At 45.7% G+C, this 27893-nt stretch overlaps 1 protein-coding gene across 1 annotated transcript in view; it reads right to left on the bottom strand.

The window, feature by feature from the left end:
* The window catches only part of adgrd2 (adhesion G protein-coupled receptor D2), an 89879-nt gene that overhangs the window by 31849 nt on the left and 30137 nt on the right, over positions 1-27893 (bottom strand). The window contains exons 5-20 of the mRNA XM_056278983.1: positions 24711-24950; positions 21394-22023; positions 16767-16892; positions 15954-16048; positions 14733-15023; positions 13574-13685; positions 13255-13389; positions 12732-12840; positions 11336-11441; positions 11142-11197; positions 10194-10320; positions 9923-10026; positions 9575-9677; positions 9281-9434; positions 6916-7049; positions 6542-6657 (exon numbers count right to left, since the gene is read on the bottom strand). Coding sequence (XP_056134958.1) covers positions 6542-6657; positions 6916-7049; positions 9281-9434; positions 9575-9677; positions 9923-10026; positions 10194-10320; positions 11142-11197; positions 11336-11441; positions 12732-12840; positions 13255-13389; positions 13574-13685; positions 14733-15023; positions 15954-16048; positions 16767-16892; positions 21394-22023; positions 24711-24950 — 2638 coding nt within the window. The remainder of the gene's footprint in view (positions 1-6541; positions 6658-6915; positions 7050-9280; positions 9435-9574; positions 9678-9922; positions 10027-10193; positions 10321-11141; positions 11198-11335; positions 11442-12731; positions 12841-13254; positions 13390-13573; positions 13686-14732; positions 15024-15953; positions 16049-16766; positions 16893-21393; positions 22024-24710; positions 24951-27893) is intronic.

Genomic DNA, 27893 nt, shown 5'->3' with positions numbered 1-27893 from the left:
GTCTCATTGACCTTCACCATGCATGTACATAAAATATACTTCAAAAACATATCTGATTTATAAATGGGGTGGCAACAGGGGTGGCAAGATGGTGTCCCAGAGGTGGCAGCTGCCACCCCTTGCCACCCCGTAGATCCGCCCTTGGTAACCAGACATGTTCGTTGAGCTGGGGTGCGCAATCTTCTTCTTGCATATGGAGGATAAGCAAAGTTTGACTCTGTTTTCTCTTTAGCCTTTAACTTTAGGCATATTTATTTAGGCAAGTACAGCAGGTCTTAGCTCTCTACTACCGACTCTTACGACACACACTGTCGCACACGGAACGTGGCGACGTCACATCCGAATGTACCGTAATACAATGAGTACGGGCGCCATCAAATAACAGCACTTAACACCCCCACTCACTCTTAGCTCATTGGATTACCCGGAAAACAAAACAACAAAATAAGGCTTCTTTACCTTGACAATGAGAACACACTCTTTGCACTTCTAAGTGCCAAACATGTCTTGAGCAAACCTCTTTAGCTTTAGCTTGGTGGCTGGCTTTGTCATTACATCAGCGATCATTTGCTCAGTAGGGCAGTATTCCAAGATTACCTTTCCATTATTTTTTTCTCTTGTATACGCACAGTGATCTGCGGGATTCTGTACAAAACCATTTTCACTCAAACATGTATGTAACAGCATTCCAGATTCTGCCTGACTGCTTTAGACCATAGAGAGACTTATGCAACTTCCATACTAGCTTCCTTACTAGTTTCTGACTTTTTTCTCATAACCTTCTGGTTGCGCTGTATAGATTTCACAGTCAATTGGTGCATGCAAATATGCTGTCTTAACGTCCACTAGCTTCTCCTGCGCTGCCTTCTGTGCGACCACTCTTACACTTGTCATATCAGCTGTGGGTGAGAATGTCTCCTCGTAGTCAGTTCCTGGTTTCTGACTGTACACTTTTTGCTACGAATCTCGCCTTGTATTTATCTGATACATCAATGTCACACTTGAGTGTGTAGTCCCATCTACCTCCCACTGCCTGTTTACCTGGTGGCAACTGGGTGAGGCTGAAGGTCTCGTTCTCCTCCAGTGATCGCATCTCCTCGTTCATGGCATTTTTCCACTGCCTTGGTTTGGTTGATGCTATGGCGTCCTTTTAGGTTTGAGGAATGTAGCATACTGCTCTATAACAAGAGTCCACGCATGTTTGCAGTTTGTCCTCTGTATCCTCAGTCTCGAATTCCTGTAGGTAAGCCGATTTCCTCTTAGTTCGCAGTGGGTTTCTTCTGATTACAGTCTCGATGACTTTGCCCGGCTGTGTGCGTTCAGTCTGTTCAGGTAAAGTCCCAGAAACTCCACTCTGAACACCCTGACCTGGTACATTTTCCACATTTTCATCAACAACATTTTCCTCACTGTCATTGACCCTGGGATGTACACTCCTATCGCCATATTCTATGTATGACTCAGGTGTTTGTGTTTCATTTTCTTTGGCTGTCTTGGTTGTGAACTTCACCAGCCTGTGCTTTTGGATCGTCGTTGTGTCTGGATAGTACACTAGATAAGCTGGGCTGTTTTTATTGTAGCCAATGAAAACACCTTGTTCGCACCTAGAGTCTAGCTTCCCTTTCTCTTGCTTGTAAGCAAAACAGATTGATCCAAATTTCTGCAGTTTGGTTATGTTTGGTTTCTTGCCTGTGAACAGCTCGTATGGCGTTTTCTTTGTGCACCTGCCGTAGCACCTGTTCCTCACATAAGCTGCTGTCTGCATAGCGTAGTTCCACAGCTTAGCTGGTAACTCACTCTCTATCAGTAAGCAGCTGCTCATATCATAGAGAGTTCGCCAACCTCTCTCTGCTGTGCCATTTTGGTGGGGTGAATAGGGTGCAGACGACTCGTGTCTAATCCTCTTCTTGGTTAACAGTGCCTGGAAGTCTCAGCTTGTAAACTCAGTGCCGTTATCTGAACGGATACACTTGATTTCTTCGTAAGGTGCTATGTCTGCTAAGAACCTTTCTGTGGCTTGCACTGCATCACTCTTGAACATTAGAAAATACACCAACACGGTACCTGAGTAGTCGTCTGTAAAAGACTGTGCATATCTGTACCCTTCTATGCTCGGTGTTGGCATTGGACCGGCTAAGTCAGTGTGGACTAGCTCTAAGGGTTTCTTAGCCTTTTTGTCTGGCTCCCTATTTCTCGTCTGGGTGAATTTGCCCTGTGTACACACTTCACATAACTGATCTGGTCTGATTGCACTTCCTTTTATCTCCATACCTTTCACTGCACCTTGTAACTTTTGTACATCTTCGTAGTTACAAAGACCCAAAATTTCATGCCACGTTTGCATGTCTTGACACCCTTTACATTGGTAAACACTCTCCTCAACAGTTGGCAAATAATACAAATTTCCAATTTCGTGGATGTCAAACCTGCTACCGTCCTTGGTAAACATGTGATTGTCCCCTTTCTTGAAAGTGATTGTCGCCCCTCCGTTTGTTGCTCTTGCCACCGAAAATATGTCATGTGGGTATGAAGGCATGTACAGTGTATCCTGTAGCTGTGCTCTGTGCTGTCGTCCGGCGCTGTCTAGTAGACATATCATCACCGTTCCTCTTTGTTGTGCTATTCCACTGCACTTGGTCCAATCGGCTAACTCCACTGAGTGGGTGTCAGGCTGGAATGAGTTGTCGAAGCTTTTAAACTTTCCGATGTTGTTCACGATGTGGGATGTTGCTCCTGAGTCCACCATGATGCCTTTCATCTTCACGTTGTCTCGTTCTTTGTGTGCTTGGCCTTGAAGAGATGGTCTTGGTCACTATTTTGTTCCTCCGCGACTTTTCTGACACCATCTTCCCCTTTTTTCTTGCACAGGGATTCTTGGTGTGTGTCATTTTTGCAGTAACTGCACCACACTTTTCAAAAAAAATTTCTTGCTTTGTGCCCTTTTATTCCACACTTGTAACACGTCACGTTGGCATCTTCATCTTTTCTGTTGCTAGCGTGCATCTTGGTGGGGCCTTGGCCTTGCCTTGCACATGTCTTCATCACATTATCCGTAGATCTTGCCGTGTTCATTTTCTCCGCCTCTTCATAGACCCGTAGTCTTCTTTTAAAGTCTGTGAACATGACTTTATCTTCGTTTTGCGTTATGTGGACAGTTAGCGGCTTAAAAGAGTCTGGTAGCCCGCCTAGTATCATGGCTATGGTCAGTCCATCACTCATGGTCTCGCCTGCATCTCTCAGAGCTGTAATGAGGTTCTCCGCCCTTATTATGTAGTCGGTAAAACTCTTGTTGTCTGCCATGCGTAGCTTGGTCAACGACGTGTATAAATTTATTATCCACGGCTTGCTTTTTCCAGAATAATGTTCTTTCAGTATTCTCAGAGCCTTCCTGCCATCATCAGCGGCTTCATGTCTTATCAGCAATAGGCTTTTATCGTCTGTTAGTCTTATTAGCTCAGCATAGCAATCAGAATTCTTCCTCCTATCTTCAGCTAACTGTTCTTCGCTAGCGCCGTTGGGCTGACATAAAATAGTCTCTTTTAGCTTCAGCGTATGTAAACAGCCTAGGAATCTTGTTCCCCAAAGTTCACACTTATCTTCGGATCCGTCGAACAAAAGCTGCGGTGCCAAGACTCCTGTTGCTCTGCTTGCCATTTTGCTAACGCGCTAATTTTACTGTGGCCTACCAGCTTGCTATACTTTTTCTTTGCTAAGCTAGCTTGTTAGCTTCATTGGCTAATGCATAATACGTCGCGTAAAACTTAAACACTGATTAAGAAACTCTGTGGTATAAATGCTAACTTATCTCCAAGCTAGTCCACATAGCCGGTAGAAGTTCTGTGTAATACTTCGCGTTAAACTTCTTCCGGAATGCTAGCTTGTGTCCAACTCTGCCTGGGCCCATAACCTGTTGAGCTGGGGTGCGCAATCTTCTTCTTGCGTTTGGAAGATAAGCAAGGCTTGACTCTGTTTTCTCTTTAGCCTTTAACGTTAGGCATATTTATTTAGGCAAATACAGCAGGTCTTAGCTCTCTACTACCAACTCTTACAACACACACTGTCGCACACTGAGAATGTGGCGATGTCAAATCCGAATGTACCCTAAAACAATGAGTAAGGGCGGCATCAAATAACACTTAACAATGTTGGATATAATCAAAAATCAAGTTTAGACTATTTCTCTGCACTGGAGAGTGCTAGTGTGTTTCTAGGACAGAGCAATGAACACCACGAAGGAAATGACGCGACCAACACGCGACATAAATTGTGAAATGACGCACATGATCACGCACGCCGTCTTTTTGACAGCTCATGGTTGTTTTGTTTTTTTTAAATAATTTTATCTGATTTTTCCCTTTTTCTCCCAATTTAGTGGCTAAATGATCCCTATTTTAGTTCAAACACCCACCCTCGTACTGCATGCGTTCGCCAACTGCATCTCTCCGGCCGGCAGTCTGGAAGGAAACGCGAATCCAGGCCGAACCACTGCTTTTTCTCACACACACCCAGAGACGCGTTCATGTGACGAACACAAGCCATGTCCGCCCCCCTCTCGAAGACAGCACTGCCAATTATTGCTGCTTCATTGAGTCTGGCCATAGTCGGATCTGACGAGACCGGGGCTCGAGCCCCGGTCCCCAGTGGGCAACTGCATCGACACAAGGCCAATGCTTAGACCGCTACACCACCGTGGACCTGCTCGTGGTCGTTTTAAGCAGAGTTTATCATAACTTTTTTTGCAAAAAAATCTAAAACTTATTTTAATGCAAATATATGCAATTTAGGAGCATTCAGGGAGCGGCAGGTCTGTATCTTTTTTCTTTCTTTTTTTTCACAAAATGATTAAACTTTGAAAATCCAAAACCGTCAAAATGACGGTCTTGGTCATTTAAGTGATTTTAAGTAATATCCATAAAAAGGGATGAGTCGGAGAGCAGACATGGTTAGTAAATAGTATGATGTGTTATCTTTCTTACAAGTAACTGGAAGTAACTATGAACAATTTGTGCAATTGTACTGTAGTGGTTATAGGGATACATAATTCCCCTTATTGAGCTAGTAGGAACGTTTGTTTACAGCTGCTATTTTCTCGGTTCGTGTTTACAGTGATACACATCCGCTGCGCGGGTTTTTGTGTTGTTGTTGTTATGGTGAAGGAATAAATGGTGCACGTTGTGTAGCCAAAAGAGAAAGTTGTCATGACTCCTGCTTGAGCTCCTCTACAGTACAATGTTTTGTGATATAGTACCAGTGGAGACTCTCGCACAATAATCACGTTTGCCTTTTTTTTTTGTGTTAAAGACAATCTCCATAATAAATAATGCACTTAAAATTATGTAACAACACAAGAACACAATTACATTTCCACTTTGTCTTCTATTGTGTTAGAAGGCCTTTCAGACTTCCTGACTCCTACACAGTACACAATACACAGTACAGTGTATGTGTAATACTTCTCAATAGGTAAATGGAGCAGAATAAGGAAAATGAAGAGTTAAGGGTTACAACAGAACTAAAAAGTCTAACGTCACGTGTGCTGTGAAGCAGACACATTTAAAATGCCAATTGTGACTGTAATGTAAACATGTGTCTCGTTGTGGGTCTGTGTGTGTATTTGTATAGGTGGACACTGGAAGATGTGGATATGATGTTACACCATGTTACAGGAAAACAAAAAATATAGTATGATTTTGTTTTAAGAGCACAGAGAGATCCCCCAATACCTTGTAGAGAGCACACAATGGTCCTAACGCACACGCACACGCACACGCACACACACACACACACACACACACACACACACACACACACACACACACACACACACACACATTTGTACTGGGACCAGGTGTTAGGCTGATAAACCCATTCAACTCCCACACCAGTCACAAACGAAGACTCCCTCTCTCTCTCTCTCTCTCTCTCTCTCTCACTGTCTCTATTGACACGCTGGCAAGCAACCCACATCTCTCCTCTATGAAATAAGAAACAGAGGAAATACAAACGAGACAGAGAGAGAGAGAGAGAGAGAGAGAGAGAGAGAGAGAGAGAGAGAGAGAGAGACAGAGAGAGAGAGACCTTGACCTTTAACCAAGTCTTTAATGGTCCAATTTTCCATTCACATTAAAATAACCATATTAACAGATGCTCATAAACATAGTGAAACACAACAGTCCCCATACACAGTGAAACCGAAAGATACACACCTCCCCCTTTTCAGACATGAAGAAGAAGTAATTGGTTTTCTGCAGTGCACAGAACATCTCCATGTCCCCAAACAGAAACACATTCTTCCAAGTTTGCAACCATTGAGAGATGGAGAGAGAGGGGACAGCGAGAGCAAGAGAGAGACAGAGAGAGAGACAGGGAGAGAGAGACAGACAGAGGGAAAGCGACAGATGGAGACAAAGAAAGGGAGAGAGATGGAGACAGAGAGACAGCTGGAGAGAGAGAGCGAGCGAGCAAGAGAGAGAGAGAGAGAGAGAGAGAGAGAGCGAGAGAGAGTGAGAGATGGAGGGAGAGAGAGACTATTGTAACTCACCAAGTAAGGTCAAAGGTGTGCATCTTGGATGCTGAGCTTGGAGTGAGCATCTTGGCACGCCGACGAGCACTGGAAACAGTAACTATGACAACTCGACATAGTACAACCGCATTGACCTGTACACACAACAACAACAACATAGGCCCATCAACAAATTACGCCATTTCAAAAACCCTGGTTCTCATGTAGATCTACCGAAAACAATCAAATAAATGTGTATTTACCTGTGTTTCACAATAACACATTGTTTAAAAAAAATCACAGCTGGACATATGCACATCAATTATTAGAATAAAGAAAAATAAGGCAGGATGAAGGGAATTCATGCAAACATGACTGTACATGCACACACAGAGTGAAATTAGAGTACGTACCGCCAAAACAAATAAAACGGGTCCCACAAATGCCCAAATCATATCATTGGCCGCATTGAGCCAGCAGTGATTGTCTGCCTTGTATTTGTCCAGAGATATTGCCAATGTTACACCAACAATAAGAACAGGTAGTCCTGAAAAAGAATTCAACAAAGTAAAAATTCAATTTGAGTCCATATTTAACAGTGGCCGTCACATAAAGACCATGTTTAAAAAAGATTAAAAAAAGATATGGAACAGCAACTGCTGGCACAGTCCACTTTGCCAGACTGTGTATTTAGTCTGAAAGGGAACCTTCAGGACACCTGCATTGAAAGCGACAGTGAATACCTGAATACCGAGTGTCTGTGCAAGTGTGAGAAGGAAACACATGCTGTCCTCAACTTATTATGCGACATAACATGCAGATTGATTGGGAACAAAAACAGCCAGCAGTCTCAGGATGTCTATCAGACTGACGGCTGCGGGGTAATCTGCAGTTGTGGCCGCAGCCAACACACACACACACGCACACACACACAGTGTACTGTTGCACAACAGAATTCAGTTTTATGGTAAAAGTATGAATTAGGAAATAAGTGGCAGCTGTAAAATGTGACTGGACTGTATTGATTTGATCCTGCTTGAGTTAGTTAGAACGAGCAAGGCAGTTATTTCGACAGTTTTGGATTTTCGAAGTTGAATAACTTTGTGAAGAAAAAAAAGATACAAACCTGCCGTTCCCCGAATGCTCCTGAAATTGAGTTTTATATCAATCGCACAAAAAAATTACAACACACACTACACAGTACAGTAACTAAGCCATCAAAATGACGGCGCGTAATTTGCGCGTCATCGTGCGCGTCATGTCAGTATTTATGACGTGTGTTGGTCGCGTCATTTCCTTCGTGAAGTTCGTTGCTCTGTCCTAGAAACACACTAGCGTCCTCCAGTGGAGAAAAATAGTCTAAACTTGATGGTTGATTATGTCCGACATGTCTGGTTACAGATGCACCATGACGACCACCAAGGCGCTGCAGTATTTACAGGCGTTGGGCAGCGGCCATTTTAAATTGTCTGACAAATAGTATTAAAGTTGTTAAAATGTTAATTTTGGTGTCAGTTAGTTTCATAACAGAAATACTAACATATGTAATACATTAGTATCTCAACTGGGCATTTATCTTGACGCAATATAGAGTTTAAAAACCGTGCCGGTCATTTTGACCGCCCACGGTCGTTCTAGTAGTTTTCGAGTTCCGGTCGTTGTTTGGGACTGTTTCAATATTTATTTTCAGTCCTTTATTTTACATTTCACGTTTTATAGGCCTTGTTACATTTGTTAGATTAGCAATATGTGTTTTCCGTTTTGTTTTTCAGGTAATATCTTCACTTTTTCAATTTTGCTATTCAAGTTCGACCATGTCTCTCTGAAGTTTAAATCATTTAAAAAGAGTATTATAGTAGTTAAAATGTTAATTTTGGTGTCCGTTAGTTTCATAACAGACATACTAACATATGTAATGCATTAATATCTCAACTGGGTATTTATCTTGACAGAATATAGAGTTTAAAAACCAGCGGTCATTTTGACCGCTCATGGTCGTCTTAGGTAGGAGTGAAATCCCGGTTGTTTTAACAGCTACACTAGTTTTTTGGGCCACATCAGCCACACAAATTGATTATGATTGATCTGATTGAGACAGCTTTGTATAGGCTTCTGAGTCAGATGTGAAATGGCACATGTGTGTCTGCAGCACACCTCGGTGCAATAGCTGCTGGCCGGCCGTCTGACTGGAAAAGGTGTTGTCACAAAGCAGTGTGACCTTAATGGCTGTTTGTCATATTGTGCAGGCTAGCTGTTGAAAACCTGTTCCCTCTGTCTCGGATCAATACAACAACAGCTCCTGTTCTCTTCTCTCTATGTGCGTTTCCGTTGATCAACTTGTTTGACAATGGTCAAATTTAGAAACCCAAATGGCAAGACACAAAAACATTACGCTACACTACTGTATACTGTCACGTGTAATTTCACAGGTGAAGAGTTATTTTTATTGACTGATAGTGTTTCTAATATTAGGGCTGATCAGACATCTGGCAAGATAAATCAAACGTACCTCAAATTGTCATTTTGAACCTTACATTTAGAAGGCTGCTGGAATCTCGATGTAGGGTATTGACAATTCCTTGATATATTGATATATCTCACGTCATATGTATATAGCAAGTAAAAAAGGGAGCCTTGTGCTAATGGAGAAGACCACGTTTCAACAGAAAGGAATAGGATGGAAACAGAAAGACAAAAGTGTAACACAAAAGGCCTGACAGTGAAAGAGTTGAACCCACATTAGTGGGAGCTTTCATTTCCGAGTGCTAAAGTGTTTACCCCAGCCAATGACATAGTACAGTCTCATCCTGCGGTCCTCGCTGATGTTGACAGAGACCACTTTGCTCCAGAGCAGCAGGCCCTCCACCAGCATCCAGGAGAAGGAGGCCATGAAGAAGAGGTGGAGCAGAGCTGTCACGGCAAGACACGTCCCCTAAAGGAAAAAAAAAAAGATGCGGAAATAACTGGATGGAAACACAAAAGCAAACGTCACTGTGTCTCCGTCGTTTGCAGTGCACGGATAGACAGCACAATGCTAGCTGTTGTGAGGCTGCTTCCTTTATGGAGTCTCACCTCATTGGCAGAGGCCCAGTCACTGCACATTAACAGCAACTCAGCAGTTCCCAAGGCCACAATCAAGTTCTTATGGACGGTTGTGCGGTCTGATTTAGGAACCCTATGCAGAACACAATACAGGCCAAGTCAAAAAGACACAAAATAAGTGCAACGAGAGGTAGTGCCCATATTTTCCCATTGTGTTACTCCTTCAACATGGTGAATTATTTACCCAATGTGTCCAACACTGTACAAATGTTCTATTTTTTTTCTGCAATTACAGAGCTATTGAGCGTGTACCCAGCAGTATTGTGCTAAATTCTTTTCATCTAGATGCTTTACTGCTCCCTAACGTTTTTGACTCACCCTACGGCGACAAACAGAATGAAGGTGAAGAGGAGGCCACACAGAGACACTCCACAGCCAATGAACGTCAGAACCTGCAAGGCCTTTTCATTTTCCTGGCTCCTCTGTAACTCGTGTACACACGCGCGCGCGCACACACACACACACACACACACACACACACACACACACACACACACACACGCACAGGGCTGCAAATGGCTATACACTGTAGATCAAAGTCCCTGAAATGCAACAAGTTCATTAAAACTGGGAGCGTGGCGTGTGTTACCTGCCCTTCGTAGACCTGCATCAGCAAGGCGAAATTCGTGGTGTGATTGCAGTGGCAGAAAGTGGAGCCATACTGGCTGGACACCACCTCACAACCCCTGGCGCTCCAGTACCCACCTGCCTCAGGACTAGAGGAAGACACATGCTGTTTATACATACGTATGCATCAGTGGTGGCTGGCCAGTACAGGGCGCTGGGGCGCCGCCCCCTTCAAACATCAAGAGATGAAAATCTACTTAAACATGTTAAATATAATTTAATTGTATAATGCAAATAATGATGAAATAAAAGTGTTTTTCAGTCTGTGAGCGCCTGTCAGCAGCCATTAAATATTGGTTCAAATGGTATTTGGTTGATTTCTGTCTGAATACATATACTTCCTGGGTGAGGGGCACCGGCCAAACTATACCTTATGTAAGCCCTCAAACTTGTGGCGAGCAGGTGACCTGAGGCGGCTGTCTGATTAGTTTCTTCAGATTTTCCAGGGGGCGCAGTTCTGTGTGCCCCAGACACTCCCACTTTTACTGGCAGTGAATTGGTATTGTTTTAATGTTCTTTGATCTGATGTGATTGGACAATTCTCGTGGCTGTCAATCATGTTCACACCCACCATGACGCCTTGTCTCGACTGTCAATCGTCCATCAACTACCAACCCTTTATAAAATCTATAGGCTACATTGTCCTTAATAACTCTGGACTGTGTGGACATTAAAGCAGCTGTCAGGTGTGCTGCGACAAGGTAAATTGCGCCCCCCCCCTATATTTTTTAGCACCAACCACCACTGGTATGCACACAAAGAATACCAGACATTCAAGAAAAAGTTCTCCCCAATTAAAAGTTTGGTTGCAGTGGTTCTTTTGTGACGAAAGCTGTAAAATAAAATTGGCAATGGTGAGGGCTTATTAAGTCATTTAAATTCTTTGTTCGTTTTGGAGGTTTGTACTCACGTGAGATCAAAATCCCAGAAGGCACACACTGGGTCATACACAGTGCTGCTAGGGTTCTGTGAAAAACACGTAAGCACACGATATATACCTATGAACATAACGTTTGATATGGTGCAAAATGTGTAAAATGTAAAATATTCATGAAACAATCTGCTGTTGGGGTGGGTGAGAGATGTGAGACCAGCTCCGCTGACCTGGCCGCTGTGCTGGAGCTGGAATCGTACTGGCATGCTGACGGGCTGGTCGTCCCCCAGCACTATAGTGGAGATGATGGAGGAGCCCAGGATGGTGCCCAGGTACCTGGTTGTATAGATGCATATCTAATACCGTAAGTACTCGTACTACCACACTGGCCACTGGGACCAGAGAACAACACAAGATGGCAGCCCAAAATGATTAAGTAAACATTAAATACATCATATAATCAGTCAGCATGTTTAGTCAAAATTAAAAGAATAGTGTGAAAACTGGGATAATAATAGATTTGAGAGACAAATTTTCCAGTGTAGCTTCCGGTGCAGCTGCCCAGTTTCCGGGGTGGTAAGATGGCAGTGCGAACTCACGTTTGCGCGGCTTCACCCAGTACTGACTATGCAGTGTCTTTGTCCATGTCTGCGTCTAAGTTTGTGTCATCGTATGACGTTTTTAATTTAATCTTCAAATTTTTTTTTTTTCATTTGATGGCTGGGAGAGCTGGCGTTGGATCGGCTGAGGGAGCTGGTCTGCTGCATTTGGTGGGACCAGGGACCACGGCCCTGCCTGGAGCTGCACCCGAGAGGAAACGCTGAGGCGGTCTGGCGGCGGCCTTGCCTAGCGTCGACTGTGCAGCGTTTTTGTCTGCATCTGTGTTTGTTGTGTTGTCGTGTGGAGTGCGGGGAGGTGGTGTCGAAGGTGTCTTGCTGGGAGAGCTGGTGTTGGATCGGCTGAGGGAGCCTGGTCTGCCGCGTTCGGTGGGCCCAGGGACCACGGCCCTGCCTGGAGCTGCACCCGAAGAGGAAACACCGAGGGCAGACCGACAGGGCGCGGAAGCGGGGCAGGCTAAGCTAACTGCTAGCCCATGCAGACCGGCAGTTTCGACAGTCATCCTGGCTGGCTTCGTTCTCTGGACAGAGGAGTTTTTGGACTGTGTCGCACTGAGTGGACTGTGTTGTCAACCGTTTTGTTTTATTTTATTTTTGCTTCTCTTTGTTTTTGTATATTTTTGGTGGTGTCGTTTCTGAAAATTGTGGATATGTGTTTTTCTCTTTTGTGTTGCACTGCTGTGGGTTGGGTGGAGCGAATTTTGGTTTCGTTTTTGTACACAAGTACACGATAGAAATGACAATAAATTGTTGCCGATTCCTGAAAATAAGTGTGATGCTGACGTAAAATCGAAATGACGGATCGAAACACAGCAAACATGTCATGCGGAGTTCTTCCACTTCTCAGTGGTTCATGTGTAAGTATTTCAGGCTCACTGTATGTGAGGTGTGAGGTGCACTCGTAACCAAACCGAACAGGAAGTGCATGCTGAGTCATTGCACCGTGGTTGCAGAAAAGTATTTTAGGAAAAAAAAAAACAACACGGCACCACGTCCGTTGGGTTTCTACCTCTGGCTGCCATCGGTGACAGTGGGAACCGTGGTGATGTTCTCCCCGGAGCTGACGAGAGGGCGCAGCGAGCCGTACCACATGCTGACCAACGTGAGCGTGCTGAAACCTGCATTCACCACACAACAAATAGAGGATGAGGGATTTTTCTATTGGAACCAGACAGCCGAATTAAACATTACTAAGTGAAAAATACTTCAATTTAGGTTACTAGCCATCATTTATTATCGAACGTGAATAGTTGTCTGGAGAATGCAAGAAATAACAATGTGCCTCCATCTGCACTTCAATACAAGACCTTGAGAGCGTAAGTGGGTGAACACATGCCACACATTCACAAGTCTGTCGTCAGTGCATTGTCCGCTGAATTTACCTGTAAATTTGAGGTTAATGAATGTCTCTGCCCCCTCCACTAAGCACTCAATACTGTGATTGAGAAGTCTGAATAAGTGACTGCCGTAAGCAGACCACACAGCAAATGAAAGGAAAGCGATTGGTGCTCTAAACATTTTTTCCCCCCTACCGTTGTTATGGAGATCCTGTATCTTCTGGTGCGGAACTGAGATGCAGTCTCGGATGGAGTCTTTTTCTGTTTGGGGCCCGCAGAAATCGGAACCACTGGATCCCTTCTCCACTGTCAGCTGCTGGACCTCCAGCTCTGAAAAGAGGCGGTAGTGTGCACTGGTCCAACGGGTCAACTTTCACTGAGCGTTAATGAGAAATGACCTTTGGAAACAGCCGCCGTTGGGTTAAGAGTTCTTTTCGTGTCAATTCACTAGCGCTTTGCAGACCCTTAATGGAGCGTGTGGTTGTGTGTGTGTCGGTGTGCGTCTATGACTCACTGATGTTGGGGCTGTAAATGAGCAGGTGGTCAGTCTCTGCCATTAGCCGAGGGCTCAGGCTGGTTACCATACGGTCAATGCTCTTGACCACGTCCATGGGACCACTTACGACCTGAAATACAAGGGAGTACCACCATCAGCAGCAGCGCCGCTCGAACCGTGTGCCCTCCTCAGTGCAGTCATGAAAAGGTCGGAGGCACATTTCAAACTGACCATTCAAGTGGAGCACAATAACAACAACAGCTTTCAGAGCTTTTTTTGCAGCAAGTCTGTGCACATTTTGGCTGACGAGGGCACGTCAAAAGACGGCGATCGCGGATCCTGCCCTGAGCTGGATCCGCACGACGAATTCAGCATGGGCACCAGAGACGGAGCGCGGTGCCGAACGAGCGAGCGAGCAAGAGAGGTTTGTGGATGATGATCACGGCGCCTCAGTGTTCTCATCCATTCAGCCCGGGCAGAGGTGGCCTTGGAGAGTTGAGAGGCCTGGAGAAAAGGGAGGCGGTGGAAGGAGGCGAATGCTGATAGAAGCACAGCACTTGTCATCAGGCAGCCTCCACCATCCATATGTTACATGTGCACACGCGCACAGCAGAACTGCAGATTTCAGACTTGATTTGGGGGAAGAGGCTTTTGAGTTCGCACGACTTACCGATTCTGAGCGAGCTCAGGGCACTGTTTTGTCCTCTCGCGCCGGGATACAGCTTTTATTAGTGAAACAAATCAGTGGATTTTAACTGGATGGTGAAAATACTGTCCTTGCGAAGAATAAATCTAGAATACTGATGGCCAATAAAACTAATAATAATAATTTATAATAATAATAAACCTAATAATTTTTCATTACAATTTTGTATACGTATATACATACAGAAATACCTACACACGCACATATGTACCTACATAAATAAGCACACAAAAACAGACAGATAGATAGATAGACAGAGATAGATAGATAGATAGATAGATAGATAGATAGATAGATAGATAGATAGATAGATAGATAGATAGATAGATAGATAGATAGATAGATAGATAGATAGATAGATAGATAGATGGATGGATGGATGGATGGATGGAGATGGAAGGACAGAGAGAGTCATACTCCCCTCTTGTGTTGTAAATCTAAAATGACAGCGGCGGGTCTCTGGCGTGGTACCTCTTTGATGGCCTGCCACTTTAAGGTGTTGTTCTGGCTGATGAGGCTGTCTGCCACGCTGATGAAGTGCTGGCTTAGCTCCTCAGCACTGGCCTGGCTGCGGTTGCCGTCCGCAGGTTTGTCGGCAGGTACGTCAGCGGCCATGGACAGCAGCTGGATGAGGGACAGCATGTCCTCAGGGTGCAGGCCCTCTCCCTGCTGGGTGTCCTCCAGGGCCTGCTTGGACATGTTGAGCAGAGCGGACACCTGGCCCCAGCTCATCTGGCCTGATAGCTCCTCTCCCAGCACACCCTGGGGTCAGCAGTCACACATGCCATATAATAAAGGTCTAAGTAAAGGTTGGGCGGCAGGCCGGGAGACAACCTGGACAGGCCGCCAGTCCATCACAGGGCTGACACACACACACATTCACACCTGGGGACAATTTGGTATGGCCGATTCACCTGACCTACATGTCTTTGGGCCTGTCGCCCAACGACTGCTGGGATAGGCTCCAGCATCCTGCGACGCTGACAGCAGGATAAGCGGTTTGGATAATGGATGGATGGATGGATAAATAAAGGTTGGTTATCTGCCAACACAGATAGGTAGAGAGATAAACTTAGAAGCCACAGTCAAGTATCATCAGCAATCTGGTGGTTGCTGCCCCCCCCCCCTTAACACCCTCTTTGGTCAAATGTACAACAGGTGCCTTTTTAAACTTCCTGTAAGATGCAGGTTGTTAGTTTGTAAGGAGTACAGAATGAGCAGAACAAGGGAGCCTTGCAGAACCCTGAGCTTGGAGCTAAGAACGCACAAAGGCAGAATTATCCATCCATCCATTATCCGAACTGCTTATCCTGCTCTCAGGGTCGCGGGGATGCTGGAGCCTATCCCAGCAGTCATTGGGCGGCAGGTGGGAGACACCCTGGACAGGCCGCCAGGCCATCACACACACACACACACACGCACACACACATACATTCATACCTAGGGACAATTTAGTACGGCCGATTCACCTGACCTACGTGTCTTTGGACTGTGGAAGGAAACCGGAGTCCCCGGAGGAAACCCACGCAGACATGGGGCGAACATGCAAACTCCACAGAGAGGACGACCCGGGACGAGCCCCCAAGGTTGGACTACCCCAGGGCTTGAACCCAGGACCTTCTTGCTGTGAGGCGACCGCGCCGCCACCGTGCCGCATAGAAAGAACGAACAAACATAGCGAGGATGGATCACCTGGCTTTTGTTGGAGCGTTTCATCAGATGGTTCAGGAAGGGACTGGGCCGGGAGCTCCGAGCCTCATGCATCTCCTTTATCTTCAGGTACCGCTCTGTGCCAAGACAATGTCACATAGAACTGCATTTTGTATGAAAGATTGGACCGCTTGTGCATAAACCCGTGAACATACTTACTCAGCCACACATGCAGGAAAGCATGCAAACGCTCAACCCCACACAAAACAGCACACACACACACACACACACACACACACACACAGGAGAGTGTTGTGATGAGTTTGAGTGAAACAAGGCTTGCCTAAAGTCAGTAATCACAGAATCTTTAACGCACATGTTTGTAGACTGAACTCAGAGCCATCAGATGGTAGAGTAACAATCACGCACACACACACACACACACACACACACACACACACACGCTCTCTAAAGGCCAGCAGACTGGCCTTGAGGTCAGAGAATTTGTCTTTTAACCTGATGACTCTGGGTTTCAGCCATAAGATGGCTCACATCACTCTTGCTAAAGCGTCCACAGGAGAAAACTCGCTGAACGGGCTTCAAGGATGCTGCTGTTTGGCTGACCCTGACCTCTGACCTCATTGTGAAGTGGTAAGCAAAAACAAGGTTTGCTCGTGGTGAATGATCCATTTTCAAACTCCTGTCAATATTTTACATATAAGCGCCCTTGTGCGTGGACGAATGTAAACAACCTCCAAACTAAAACCGTGCGGGAGTCATATGGCCTGCAGGCCGCATCATATAATAACACGAAGAAGACACAACATCACACGGCCCAGAGTGTGCCCGCCTCACCTCTGCTGGTCCTGCAGATGAAGGTCCGCGGCTCGGAGCAGTCGGACAGGCCGTAGGACGGACGGAGTTCCTGTGACCAATCCTCCAACATCCTGCAGCCCTGCAGTGCCCTCTGCTGGTGGACTGCTGCACACGCATGCACACACACACGCAGACGTTTATTGTACGTCACGTGTACAAACGCATGCGCAGTCAGAAGCGAGAGGCCCGCTGTCACGTGTCTTTCAGACGATCAGCCCGTTTTGTTATTCCTCAAGGAAGTTCACACATATCAGCAACATGATTTTTTTTGGAATAGTTCATAAAAACAAAGACCAAATCATTATTTCAAAAATAGCAAATAGTATATTAGAACATTTGTTAGAGAATCTAAGGATCTAAGAGTATGGATATATCCAAGAATATGTAGGTAAATTCTGCTAAATTCTGGCTATTGTAATTTAATTTGATAAAAGCTGAATGAGTAAATGGAAATGGAATTAGGCAGGCGAGTCTTGGAAATGAGGGAATAATAAAAATACTTTTCTGTACACTTTACACAAAGTGAACACTCAATGCAGAAGATACAGATTCCGATAAAAATCAACATGGACCACATACCCACCAGTTTTCTTGCATGTTTTCTATTTAATTTCTGGCCACTTGTCAAACTAGTCACTGTGTGCAACGTGATAGAAATTTGCCATGCAAGAAAAATACCCCCCCCCCGAAAAAAACCCTCTTGGATCTAAATGACCCCCCCCCAAAAAAAACCCTCTTGGATCTAAACGACCCCCCCCAAGAAAAAAACCTCTTGGATCTAAATGACCCCCCCTCAAATAAATAAATAAATAAAACTCTTGGATTTAATTTTTGCAGCATGAACCAAAACCTGGAGGAGGGAAGTGCTCTCCCAGGGTAATAAAATGGAGTCAGCGGGGGAGTGTTTTGTTGCTGTCCAGCATTGCGAGAAGTCTGACTTTCCCAACAAAGCCCCTCCGCTGGACTTATGGGAATCCCCTCCCTCCTCTCGCCTTCCTTCCATCTCCCCATCTGTCTGCCGCTCTGCACTGTGTCCAGTCACCCGTGCAACCAGCTTCCTTCACATGTCTGCAGCCAACGCTGGACGTGTTCAGTCTGACACCATGTGGGTTATCAGGTTCTTCAGGGAAGTCATCCAGGATGACAACACAGCCAAGACACGGGGATCCATTAAATGACTGCTGGATGAGTCTCTAGTCTCACACCAGCACCGTGCTGCGTTTACGGGTCTCATAAGTAACACATAACAGCAGGAATATGGAGAGAAATGAATCCCAGATAGCAAAATTGCTGTGGCCCGGACCTGTCCCACACCCGACACTTCATCCGGCCCACATACCACGTGGAATGATGGCACTTGGGCGGTCCGCTCCTGTTTGCCAGATCTGGGCCAGAACCAAGCCATAGCAATGCCAGATGTGCCACATACTTGCCAAAGGTGGCCCATATTTGTTTTGTGATATTTGGGCCATATTCACCATTTACCACACGGGCCACTTCAGGGTCCCTTCCAGATTACATGCTGCCGAGAGCACCGCATCTTTGCCAAAAAAGGCCCACATTTGATTTGGCATATTTGCTATTATACATGTGGGCCACTTCAGGCTCACATCCATTTTGTCAGGGCCAGAAGAAGGCCATCAGTGCCGCATCACTGCATGAAGTGGCCCACATCTGGAAACTATCTGGGGTACGAGTAGCTTCTCCAAGAAAATGTGCAGAAAATAAAAGTAGATGTTTATATGAACGAATGACTCACTTGATAACACAGTGTTCTGCACTGTGGCAGGAATAAATGTGAAGATTAAAACAATATAAACTATTATATTGAATATGGGCAGCACGGTGGCGCAGTGGTTAGCATGGTCGCCTCACAGCAAGAAGGTCCTGGGTTCAAGCCCCGGGTTAGTCCAACCTTGGGGGTCGTCCCGGTCGTCCTCTGTGTGGAGTTTGCATGTTCTCCCCCCGTCTGCGTGGGTTTCCTCCGGGGGCTCCGGTTTCCTCCCACAGTCCAAAGACATGTAGGTCAGGTGAATCGGCCTTACTAAATTGTCTCTAAGTGTGTGTGTGTGTGTCGGCCCTGTGATGACCTGGTGGCCTGTCCAGGGTGTCTCCCTGCCTGCTGCCCAATGACTACTGGGATAGGCTCCAGCATTCCCGCAACCCTGAGAGCAGGATAAGCGGTTCAGATGATGGATGGATATTGAATATGTTTAAATCGCCGTTAACTAAAATTTGCCAAAAATCTGCCATTTTGCCCCTGTCCATAGGGTTAGTGGCTGAATCAGGAAGGACATCTGACGTAAAATTTTGCCAAATCATTATGCAGACTGACAAAGACCGCCATCGGTGCTGTGCCCTCACAGGGTACCGATGGAAATGATCAAATCTGCTGTGGTGACCCCTGGGAAACAGGGGACAAGCCGGAAGAAGAAGAAGTTGTTCAAATTACTGTTAGCCATCAACACAGGAAAAAGAAAAAGCTGAAGCAACGGGGCGTACCACCCTGCCAGCAGTTCTAATTCACAGATGTGGATTAAGCATCGGGTCAAATCCGGAGGGTGTATAACAGCTTCACATCCCTAAATCATCTGTTCCCATAGCAGCCAGGGGTGAAGAGAGCACCACCTCGGCCTCGACAGCCAGGCGGCAGATGGAGATGTGATGCCACAGGAGCGTCCTCAGAGCTGTGTTTCAGGTGGGGGGTTTGATTCAGTGGACAGGAAGGAGGACGTGAAGTATCTCCTGAGGAGATTAGGCAACGTTAAGTCATGATGGAAGAGAGGGAGTTCTGCTGCTTTCCCTAATTAATAGACCCGAGCCGGTCTCGTCACGGTCCAAAGCAGATCCGTATCTGACAGGTCCTAGTACTGGTGTTCGTAATCGAAAATGAAAATTAATTCATTTATATGTGGTGCTGGTTTACAGCAGCTGCTCAGAGTCTGCTCAAGGTATGGTGTGCAGCATTGCATTAAATTTAACTCTGAAAAGAGTGTTGTCATGATGGCTAAAACCAAGGAGGACCAGAAGCAACAGCTTCCTTCATTCTTCATGGCGGAACAAGCACTAAACGTGGTGAGCAAAGTCAGATATCTGGGTCACATCGTCAGGGATGATCTAGGTGACAACGATGATGTGCAGCGCCAGTGTTGCAAACTGTACGCACAAGCCAACATGCTGACACGCAAATTTCATGCGTACAGATGACGTTAACGCTGCTTTTTAGGGCCTACTGTACTCCACTCTATACTGCCCACCTGTGGTGTGACTATAGCAAAGCAACAATGAAAAAGCTGCAGGTAGTATATAATGATGCATTCAGAATCTTGCTCGAGCGTCCAAGATGGACACGTGCAACTTCCCACTTTTCATGCTGTGTTGAGGAATTTTATATTCAAATTTATTTGTTGACTAATTGATTCAAGAATGTAATTATAATGCTCTTAACTGAGCCTACACAAAGTGCCACAAGGTGGTGCTCTTGTTTCTGGAAACATTAGAATAAATGTCCGTATAGGTTTTAATCATTGTGGACTTGTGAACTGCTGTTGGCTATATTTTTGTGTTGTTGTCCTGTGTTGTATTTTTCTCTTTAATATGCACCTACCTATGTGTCTGAATAAAGTAAGATTTGATATATCCATTTTTAAAAAGACACATTGTCTACATGCACAGTTGTGCATTCGTGTGCTGTTGTGGCCCTCAGGTTCATCATTGTTAGTGAGCCTTAATATAAATTATATAACTGGTCCAAGACAGTCAACAGTTGTAAAAAAAACAATATCCATACGTCTTGATGCATGCTCAATAATCCAGGTGAGAAAATAAGAGAAAGTTAGTCAGTTCATCTGGACACAACATCTATCTATCTATCTATCTATCTATCTATCTATCTATCTATCTATCTATCTATCTATCTATCTATCTATCTATCTATCTATACTTTATTAATTCCTGTGGGGCAATTCTTTCTTTTCATTTAACCCATCCTAGCTGTGTAGCTAAGAGTGGTGGGCAGCTGCTGTGCAGCATCCGGGGACCAACTCCAGTTCTTCTTTCCACTGCCTTGCTCAGGGGCACAGGCAGGAGTATTAACCCTAACATGCATGTCTTTTTGATGGTGGGGGGAAACCGGAGCACCCGGAGGAAACCCACCGCAGACACGGGGAGAACATGCAAACTCCACACAGAGGACGACCTGGGATCACCCCCCCCCCCCATCGAGGTAGGAAAAACCTCGGGGTTCAAACCCAGGACCTGCTTGCTGTGAGGCAACAGCGCTAACCACTGCGTCACTGTGCCGTCAAATTATTGGTAGATAAAGAAGTGATGAAACATATGTCAGTAAACGTATCCAGATGGACTGATTCAACCTTCTTTGACTGTATCCGTACCTTCTTTCTCATCAGGAAGCTCAGAAGTAAGATGGCAAAGTTATTTCCATTACTGTCTGGGTGCTAGATTCAAATTGTTAAAACATTGAAATTGCTGAAATACACCTTAATGATTTGTTTTGTTCAAACTCTTACCAGATGAAAATGTGTGACGAAACAGCACAGCATGTTCTGACAGACCACATCTTGGTCCCCGCTATGTGAGGCCTCACCTGGACAGAAAAGCATGGTTGCTCCTTCTTTGACTGCCGGATGGCTGCTGATGCGGTTGGTGTCCCACCTGAAGAGCAGGTCCTGGGACAGCAGTGAACAGGCATTAAGGGCTCGCAGTTGTCCCCTCTCAATAGAGACATTCCAAACATTCAGGTCAGTGATATTCCCAACAAAAGGTTCAGTGAAATTCCCACCAAAGGAATCTTGGTCCTGACCCAGGATGAATATACCCTCTCCGTAGATGTCCCTGGGAGTGTCGGCCCCTGAGCCCATGTCCCTCCTTTCCCCATCCACATAGATAGCCCAGTGGCCGTCAGTCTTGCGCCAGGTGACACAGAGGTGGTGCCACGCTCCGTCATTGGGGAAGGAAGCCTTGTACGGGCGATGCTGCCCGTGGATGATGAGCGCCAAGAGAATGCGCCCCATCTTGTCCACTTGCCCACGCAGCTGGAATTCATTGGTGAAGACGGGTGCAGCGTAGGAGAAGATGGTGGACACCTCATCCCACATCGGGTCCCACTGGACACGAACACACACACTGACGGCCGACAGGGTGGGGAAGGAGATGTTGACATGAGCAAAGCCCTGGTGGGATTCTCTTGGGAAGTTTAGAGCTGAAAATTGTGCATCTGGTCAAAGAAAGATAGAAAAACTGCTGATGAGTCAACACATACACTCACCGGCCACTTTATTAGGCACACCTGTCTAACTGCTCGTTAACGCAAATTTCTAATCAGCCAATCACATGGCAGCAACTCAATGCATTTAGGCATGTAGACATGGTCAAGACGATCTGCTGCAGTTCAAACCGAGCATCAGAATGGGGAAGAAAGGTGATTTAAGTGACTTTGAACGTGGCATGGTTGTTGGTGCCAGACGGGCTGGTCTGAGTATTTCAGAAACTGCTGATCTACTGGGATTTTCACGCACAACCATCTCTAGGGTTTACAGAGAATGGTCCGAAAAAGAGAAAATATCCAGTGAGCGGCAGTTCTGTGGGCGAAAATGCCTTGTTGATGCCAGAGGTCAGAGGAGAATGGCCAGACTGGTTCGAGCTGATAGAAAGGCAACATTAACTCAAATAACCACTCATTACAACCCGAGGTATGCAGAAGAGCATCTCTGAACGCACAACACATCGAACCTTGAGGCAGATGGGCTACAGGAGCAGAAGACCACACCGGGTGCCACTCCTGTCAGCTAAGAACAGGAAACTGACGCTACAATTCGCACAGGCTCACCAAAATTTGACAATAGAAGATTGGAAAAACGTTGCCTGGTCTGATGAGTCTCGATTTCTGATGCGACATTCGGATGGTAGGGTCAGAATTTGGCGTCAACAACATGAAAGCATGGATCCATCCTGCCTTGTATCAACGGTTCAGGCTGGTGGTGGTGGTGTAATGGTGTGGGGGATATTTTCTTGGCACACTTTGGGCGCCTTAGTACCAATTGAGCATCGTGTCAACGCCACAGCCTACCTGAGTATTGTTGCTGACCATGTCCATCCCTTTATGACCACAGTGTTCCCATCTTCTGATGGCTACTTCCAGCAGGATAACGCGCCATGTCATAAAGCTCGAATCATCTCAGACTGGTTTCTTGAACATGACAATGAGTTCACTGTACTCAAATGGCCTCCACAGTCACCAGATCTCAATCCAATAGAGCACCTTTAGGATGTGGTGGACCGGGAGAGTCGCATCATGGATGTGCAGCCGACAAATCTGCAGCAACTGCGTGATGCTATCATGTCAATATGGACCAAACTCTCTGAGGAATGTTTCCAGTACCTTGTTGAATCTATGCCACGAAGGATTAAGGCAGTTCTGAAGGTAAAAGGGGGTCCAACCCGGTACTAGCAAGGTGTACCTAATAAAGTGGCCAGTGAGTGTATACATGAACGTTTAGGCTTGCTTGACCTGTGAAGCTCTTTCTATGCATTAGGTTCACATAGTCACATCCACACACGAGAACTTCCCGGTAAAAACACAGCGTCATACCACAATCCACTGAGTAGGTCCGCCAGAAGACTGCCTGGCTTAACCGAATCAGTCATTGACAAGTACTACTACTACTTTCGGCTGCTCCCATCAGGGGTCGCCACAGCGGATCATCTGTTTCCATTTCTTAGTTGTTGACAAGTGGGGAGGTGAAATTTAATTTCTTTCCCAATCAGATTTTTACCCAGCAAGCCAAGGGACCAGTGACCTTATGGTCCTGACCCTGATGTAAGAATCGTGAAGCTGGTAACCATCTTCACAGACGCTCCTCTGCTTTACCTCAGTTCTCCCCACTACCCGTCATGTTAAAAAGCCAACTTTTTGTCTCCTTCAGTTTTGTCTCGGATCATTACGTGTATAACACAATACAATTGTTGTCACCAACACGTCTTTCTGTTGTCAGATGATTAGGTCACAACAAACCTACAAAATGGACCCGAAAGGATCCATTTGTACACTCTCAGAGTTAAGTTAACACTCAGCCCTGAATTTACTGTTACCCTTAGTGATGACAAATAAAGTGTTTTTGATTCTGATTCTGAGTTAGCCATTTAGCATTTTGCGACACACAACCCACCCACTTTTCATAGTTATGCAGAAACATAAAGCTATATCAGCATGTTATATGCTATGTTAAAACACAAAATAAGTGATCATGGACAGAATCGAAGGTGACAGAAAGTTTTGTCATTCTGGGAAACTGGGAGAATGACCCCCCCACACACACTTTTTTTCCTCCGAATTGTGCTTGGCCAATTACCCCACTCTTCCGAGCCATCCCGGTCGCTGCTCCAACCCCTCTGCCGATCCGGGGAGGGCTGCAGACTACCACATGCCTCCTCTGTTACATGTGGAGTCGCCAGCCAGCTTCGTTTTACCTGACAGTGAGGAGTTTCACCAGGGGGACGTAGCGCAAGGGAGGATTGCCCTATCCCCCCCCCCCCCCCCCAGTTCCCCCTCCCCACCAAACAGGCACCCCAACCGCCCAGAGGAGACGCTAGTGCAGTGACCAGGACACATACCCACATTCGGCTTCCCACCCGCAGACACGGCCAATTGTGTCTGTAGGGACACCCGACCAAGCTGGAGGTAACATGGGGATTCGAACCACCGATCCCTGTTTTGCTAGGCAACGGAATAGGCCGCTACTCTACCCGGACGCCCGTGGGGAGAATGATCTTTGACCTGCTAAGACAAAGTGAAAGTACATTGGCCATGTTTGTGAAAAAGGTCTATCGTCTCCCTTTTCAGATTGACTGTGAATGATAATAGCGAAGCAACGCAGGTGTGGAAGTGAAGGGAAGAAAACTCACACTGCTTGGCGAGGGCCAGGGGCTTGGAGGCCGCCTGGCCTGGGTCTTTGACCCAGATGGGCAGGTGAAGCCCCACTTTTCTGTGCAGTTCCAGAGCCCCGTCCTGGTCCTCTGGTTTACCGAAGCTGATGAGGCTGCTGAACTGGCCTCTGCAGAAACTGTCTGCCTCAGAGAAAGCCAGGGAGTCATTGACCAGGTGATAGACCCAGTCTGACGTCAGGTAGACCAGTCTTCTGTCTTCTGTTGGTGGGGGGAGACAGCGTGGTACACAGTATTTAAATAACATTTGACCCAGTAGTGACTGTATAGTGATGGATGAACTGGATAAGATCAGCTCTGCAGACTGACGCACTGGCCAGTTTGTGAAGTGATTGACAGGTGAAACCCTCACCTGTCAGTGAGCCCCGCCCTCTGTCAGGCCCAACATGTGTCGGCTCGCTCACACCCAGCTCCTTCAGTGGGGAAAATTATGGTAACTTTATGATTATGATAACTGCTGTCCCATATTTATATGCACACTTAAAATTTGAATTGAATTTCTCAATGAGACATCAACCATTAAAAAAAAAGGACACATACTGCTGCAATATGTTCAAACTCACAAGAGGTTCTCACATGAAACTCTTCAAATTTATCTAGAAATGAATATTTGCAAAAATTTTACAAATAATTTTAAGATTTAAGTAAGAGACCCTTTTTTTTTTTACAAACTAAAAAGCTTAACAACTGTTTCCATAGCCTTAGCATTACAGCATGTTGGAGAGAAGGTGCAGAAACGGGTTTACCACAGCGGAGAAGATCATCAGTCCGACAAGTAGGGCTCCGGTCATCTCTTAGGTGAAAGGAACTCCAACTGAAATAAAACTTGCGTATGTCCTCTTACTTACATAGAAATGATATTTCCATGGGAAATAATATTTGGATGTATGTAGCTGTATTTCACAGGCGAAAGCAGCTCGTGACAAAATGAAAAGAGGAGCCTTTTATTCATGGCAATCTATCCCTTACATGGTGTGCCGATACGCTCCCAAATGAAACATGGTGTCGCAGAAGCATCGAGCCAACAGTACATCTGGTTTCAGGAGGTAGTATTGGGGGATCTGAGGCGTGTCAGTCCAGGCTCATTGTGCGAGTCGTGTTCTCTGTCCCAAGTGGCTGAATCCAGTTTTGCCCCGAGACAGCTGAGTTTCTCTCTGCGTCGAAGCTGGCCAGTAGTCCACTTGCAGGAGATGAGCTGAACCCAGTGAAGACCGACTCCCTCATATCCAGTAGCTGGCCCAAGCCTCCAGCAGATCCAGACTGTCATGGGGAGAAGCGACACTCCTGGAGAACACAAGTCACAGTCTGTCCAGCAGACCACCCCGGTTCACCCCCGCCTCCTGGCTCCCCCCAGACCCCTCCTCAGCACCATGGAACCAGCCCGTTTTTTCATGCAAATGGGGTCATTTAAATGACAAAAAAAAACTACTTACGCAAGCAATGCCAATCCTTTGGTGCAGACAGTTCATCAAAAGCTGCATTTGCCGTAGGCATTTTTACCGCACGCCCATTATTTATACCATCTATGGGGCACTCTAAATGGAATTTAAACATCTGTTTTACTGGTGTTCTTCATAGTCAATAAACCGTTACTAAGCATTTGTATGGGGTACAGTGAAGGGTGCATTTGGATGGCCTTCATCCAGACTTTGTGTGCAGCATGCTTGCATACCATCTTGTAAACTTCTTGAAATCTACACATCTCCACTGAACAAATGTCAATCGTTGCTTTTCACGGCAACTGCTCATGAAAACGTCATGATAGCGCGGGTCTGTAATTGGGTACGTCTTTGGACATCTAGAAAGTCAACCTCTGTTTACCTTCAGACATGGCTTCCCGGAAAACCTTCTGTTGTCTCTCGCGCACGCGCGCACACGCACGCGCGCGCACATTGATGTACTTTATGGTAAGACCCTGGACAAAAGCCATGACATCACTAATGCCCAGAGTACACTGATCTACACAAAGCCTGATCAAGACAAAGCCGGCCATTAGTATTCCACCTAGACATCAACACACAGCGGAGGGACAAAGCCTGCTGCGTGACGCAGGGGCCCGGCCGCCCCGTCTCTCGTGCCTTCCTTTTGCTCATAGCCGATTGATCAAACTACGCCGTCCTTCTCCCACCACGCCGGGGCTATAAACCACTCAAGCCGGACCCAGCTCGAATGGCCGAGAGCAGAAATCTAGAAAAACCTTCCAGAGCCTTCAGCAAAAACGGACACAGACAGGCCTTGTAACAAGGAGTTCAGACCGTACATCTTGGACGTTTACTTGAAAAAATATGAATTAGACAAATAAGTGGTGGGGTTATAGGTTTTGAAATTGGGACACAATTACGCTTAAAGTTGTTAAAATGAGACAAAGGTAGGATACAGCATTAACAGATTCAATTAGGCGGTTTTGGATTTTCAAAGTTTAATAACTTTGTAAAAAAAAAAAAAGATACAGACCTGCCGCTCCCTGAATGCCACTAAAATTGCATATATTTGTATTAAAATGAGTTTTAGATCAATTGCACAAAAACGTTATAAGAGCTACCAAACACGACCGTGGACCGTCAAAATGACGGCGCGTAATTTGCGCGTCATCGCGCGCCTCATGTCACTATTTATGACGTATGTTGGTCGCGTCATTTCCTTCGCAAATTTCGTTGCTCTGTCCTAGAAACACACTAGCGCCCTCCAGTGGAGAGAAATAGTCTAAACTTGATTTCTGATGTCCAACATGTCTGGTTACACACGCCGTTACAGACGCACCATGACTACCAGTATTTGCAGTATTTACAGGCGCTGGACAGCGGCCATTTTAAATTGTTTGAAAAATAGTATTAAAAGTTGTTAAAATGCTAATTTTGGTGTCAGTTAGTTTCATAACAGACAGACTAACATATGTAATGCATTAATATTTCAACTGGGTATTTATCTTGACAGAATATAGAGTTTAAAAACCGACGGCCATTTTGACCGTCCATGGTCGTTTTAGGTAGTAATGAAATCCCGGTCGTTCTGGTGTTAACAGAGTGGGCAGGCTGTGTTCCTCTGTTACAAGCTTTACTGCAAACAACAGAGCAGCATACCACACGTCCTGCTGCTGTCTCACTACACCACATTACAGGCTAATGTATAAAGTCCAACTAGCAT

This window comes from Lampris incognitus, chromosome 1 (assembly GCF_029633865.1).
Source record: "Lampris incognitus isolate fLamInc1 chromosome 1, fLamInc1.hap2, whole genome shotgun sequence".
In the NCBI taxonomy this organism is placed as follows: domain Eukaryota; kingdom Metazoa; phylum Chordata; class Actinopteri; order Lampriformes; family Lampridae; genus Lampris; species Lampris incognitus.
The sequence above is the reverse complement of the archived record's forward strand: the minus strand, read 5'-3'. Positions and strand labels throughout refer to the sequence as shown.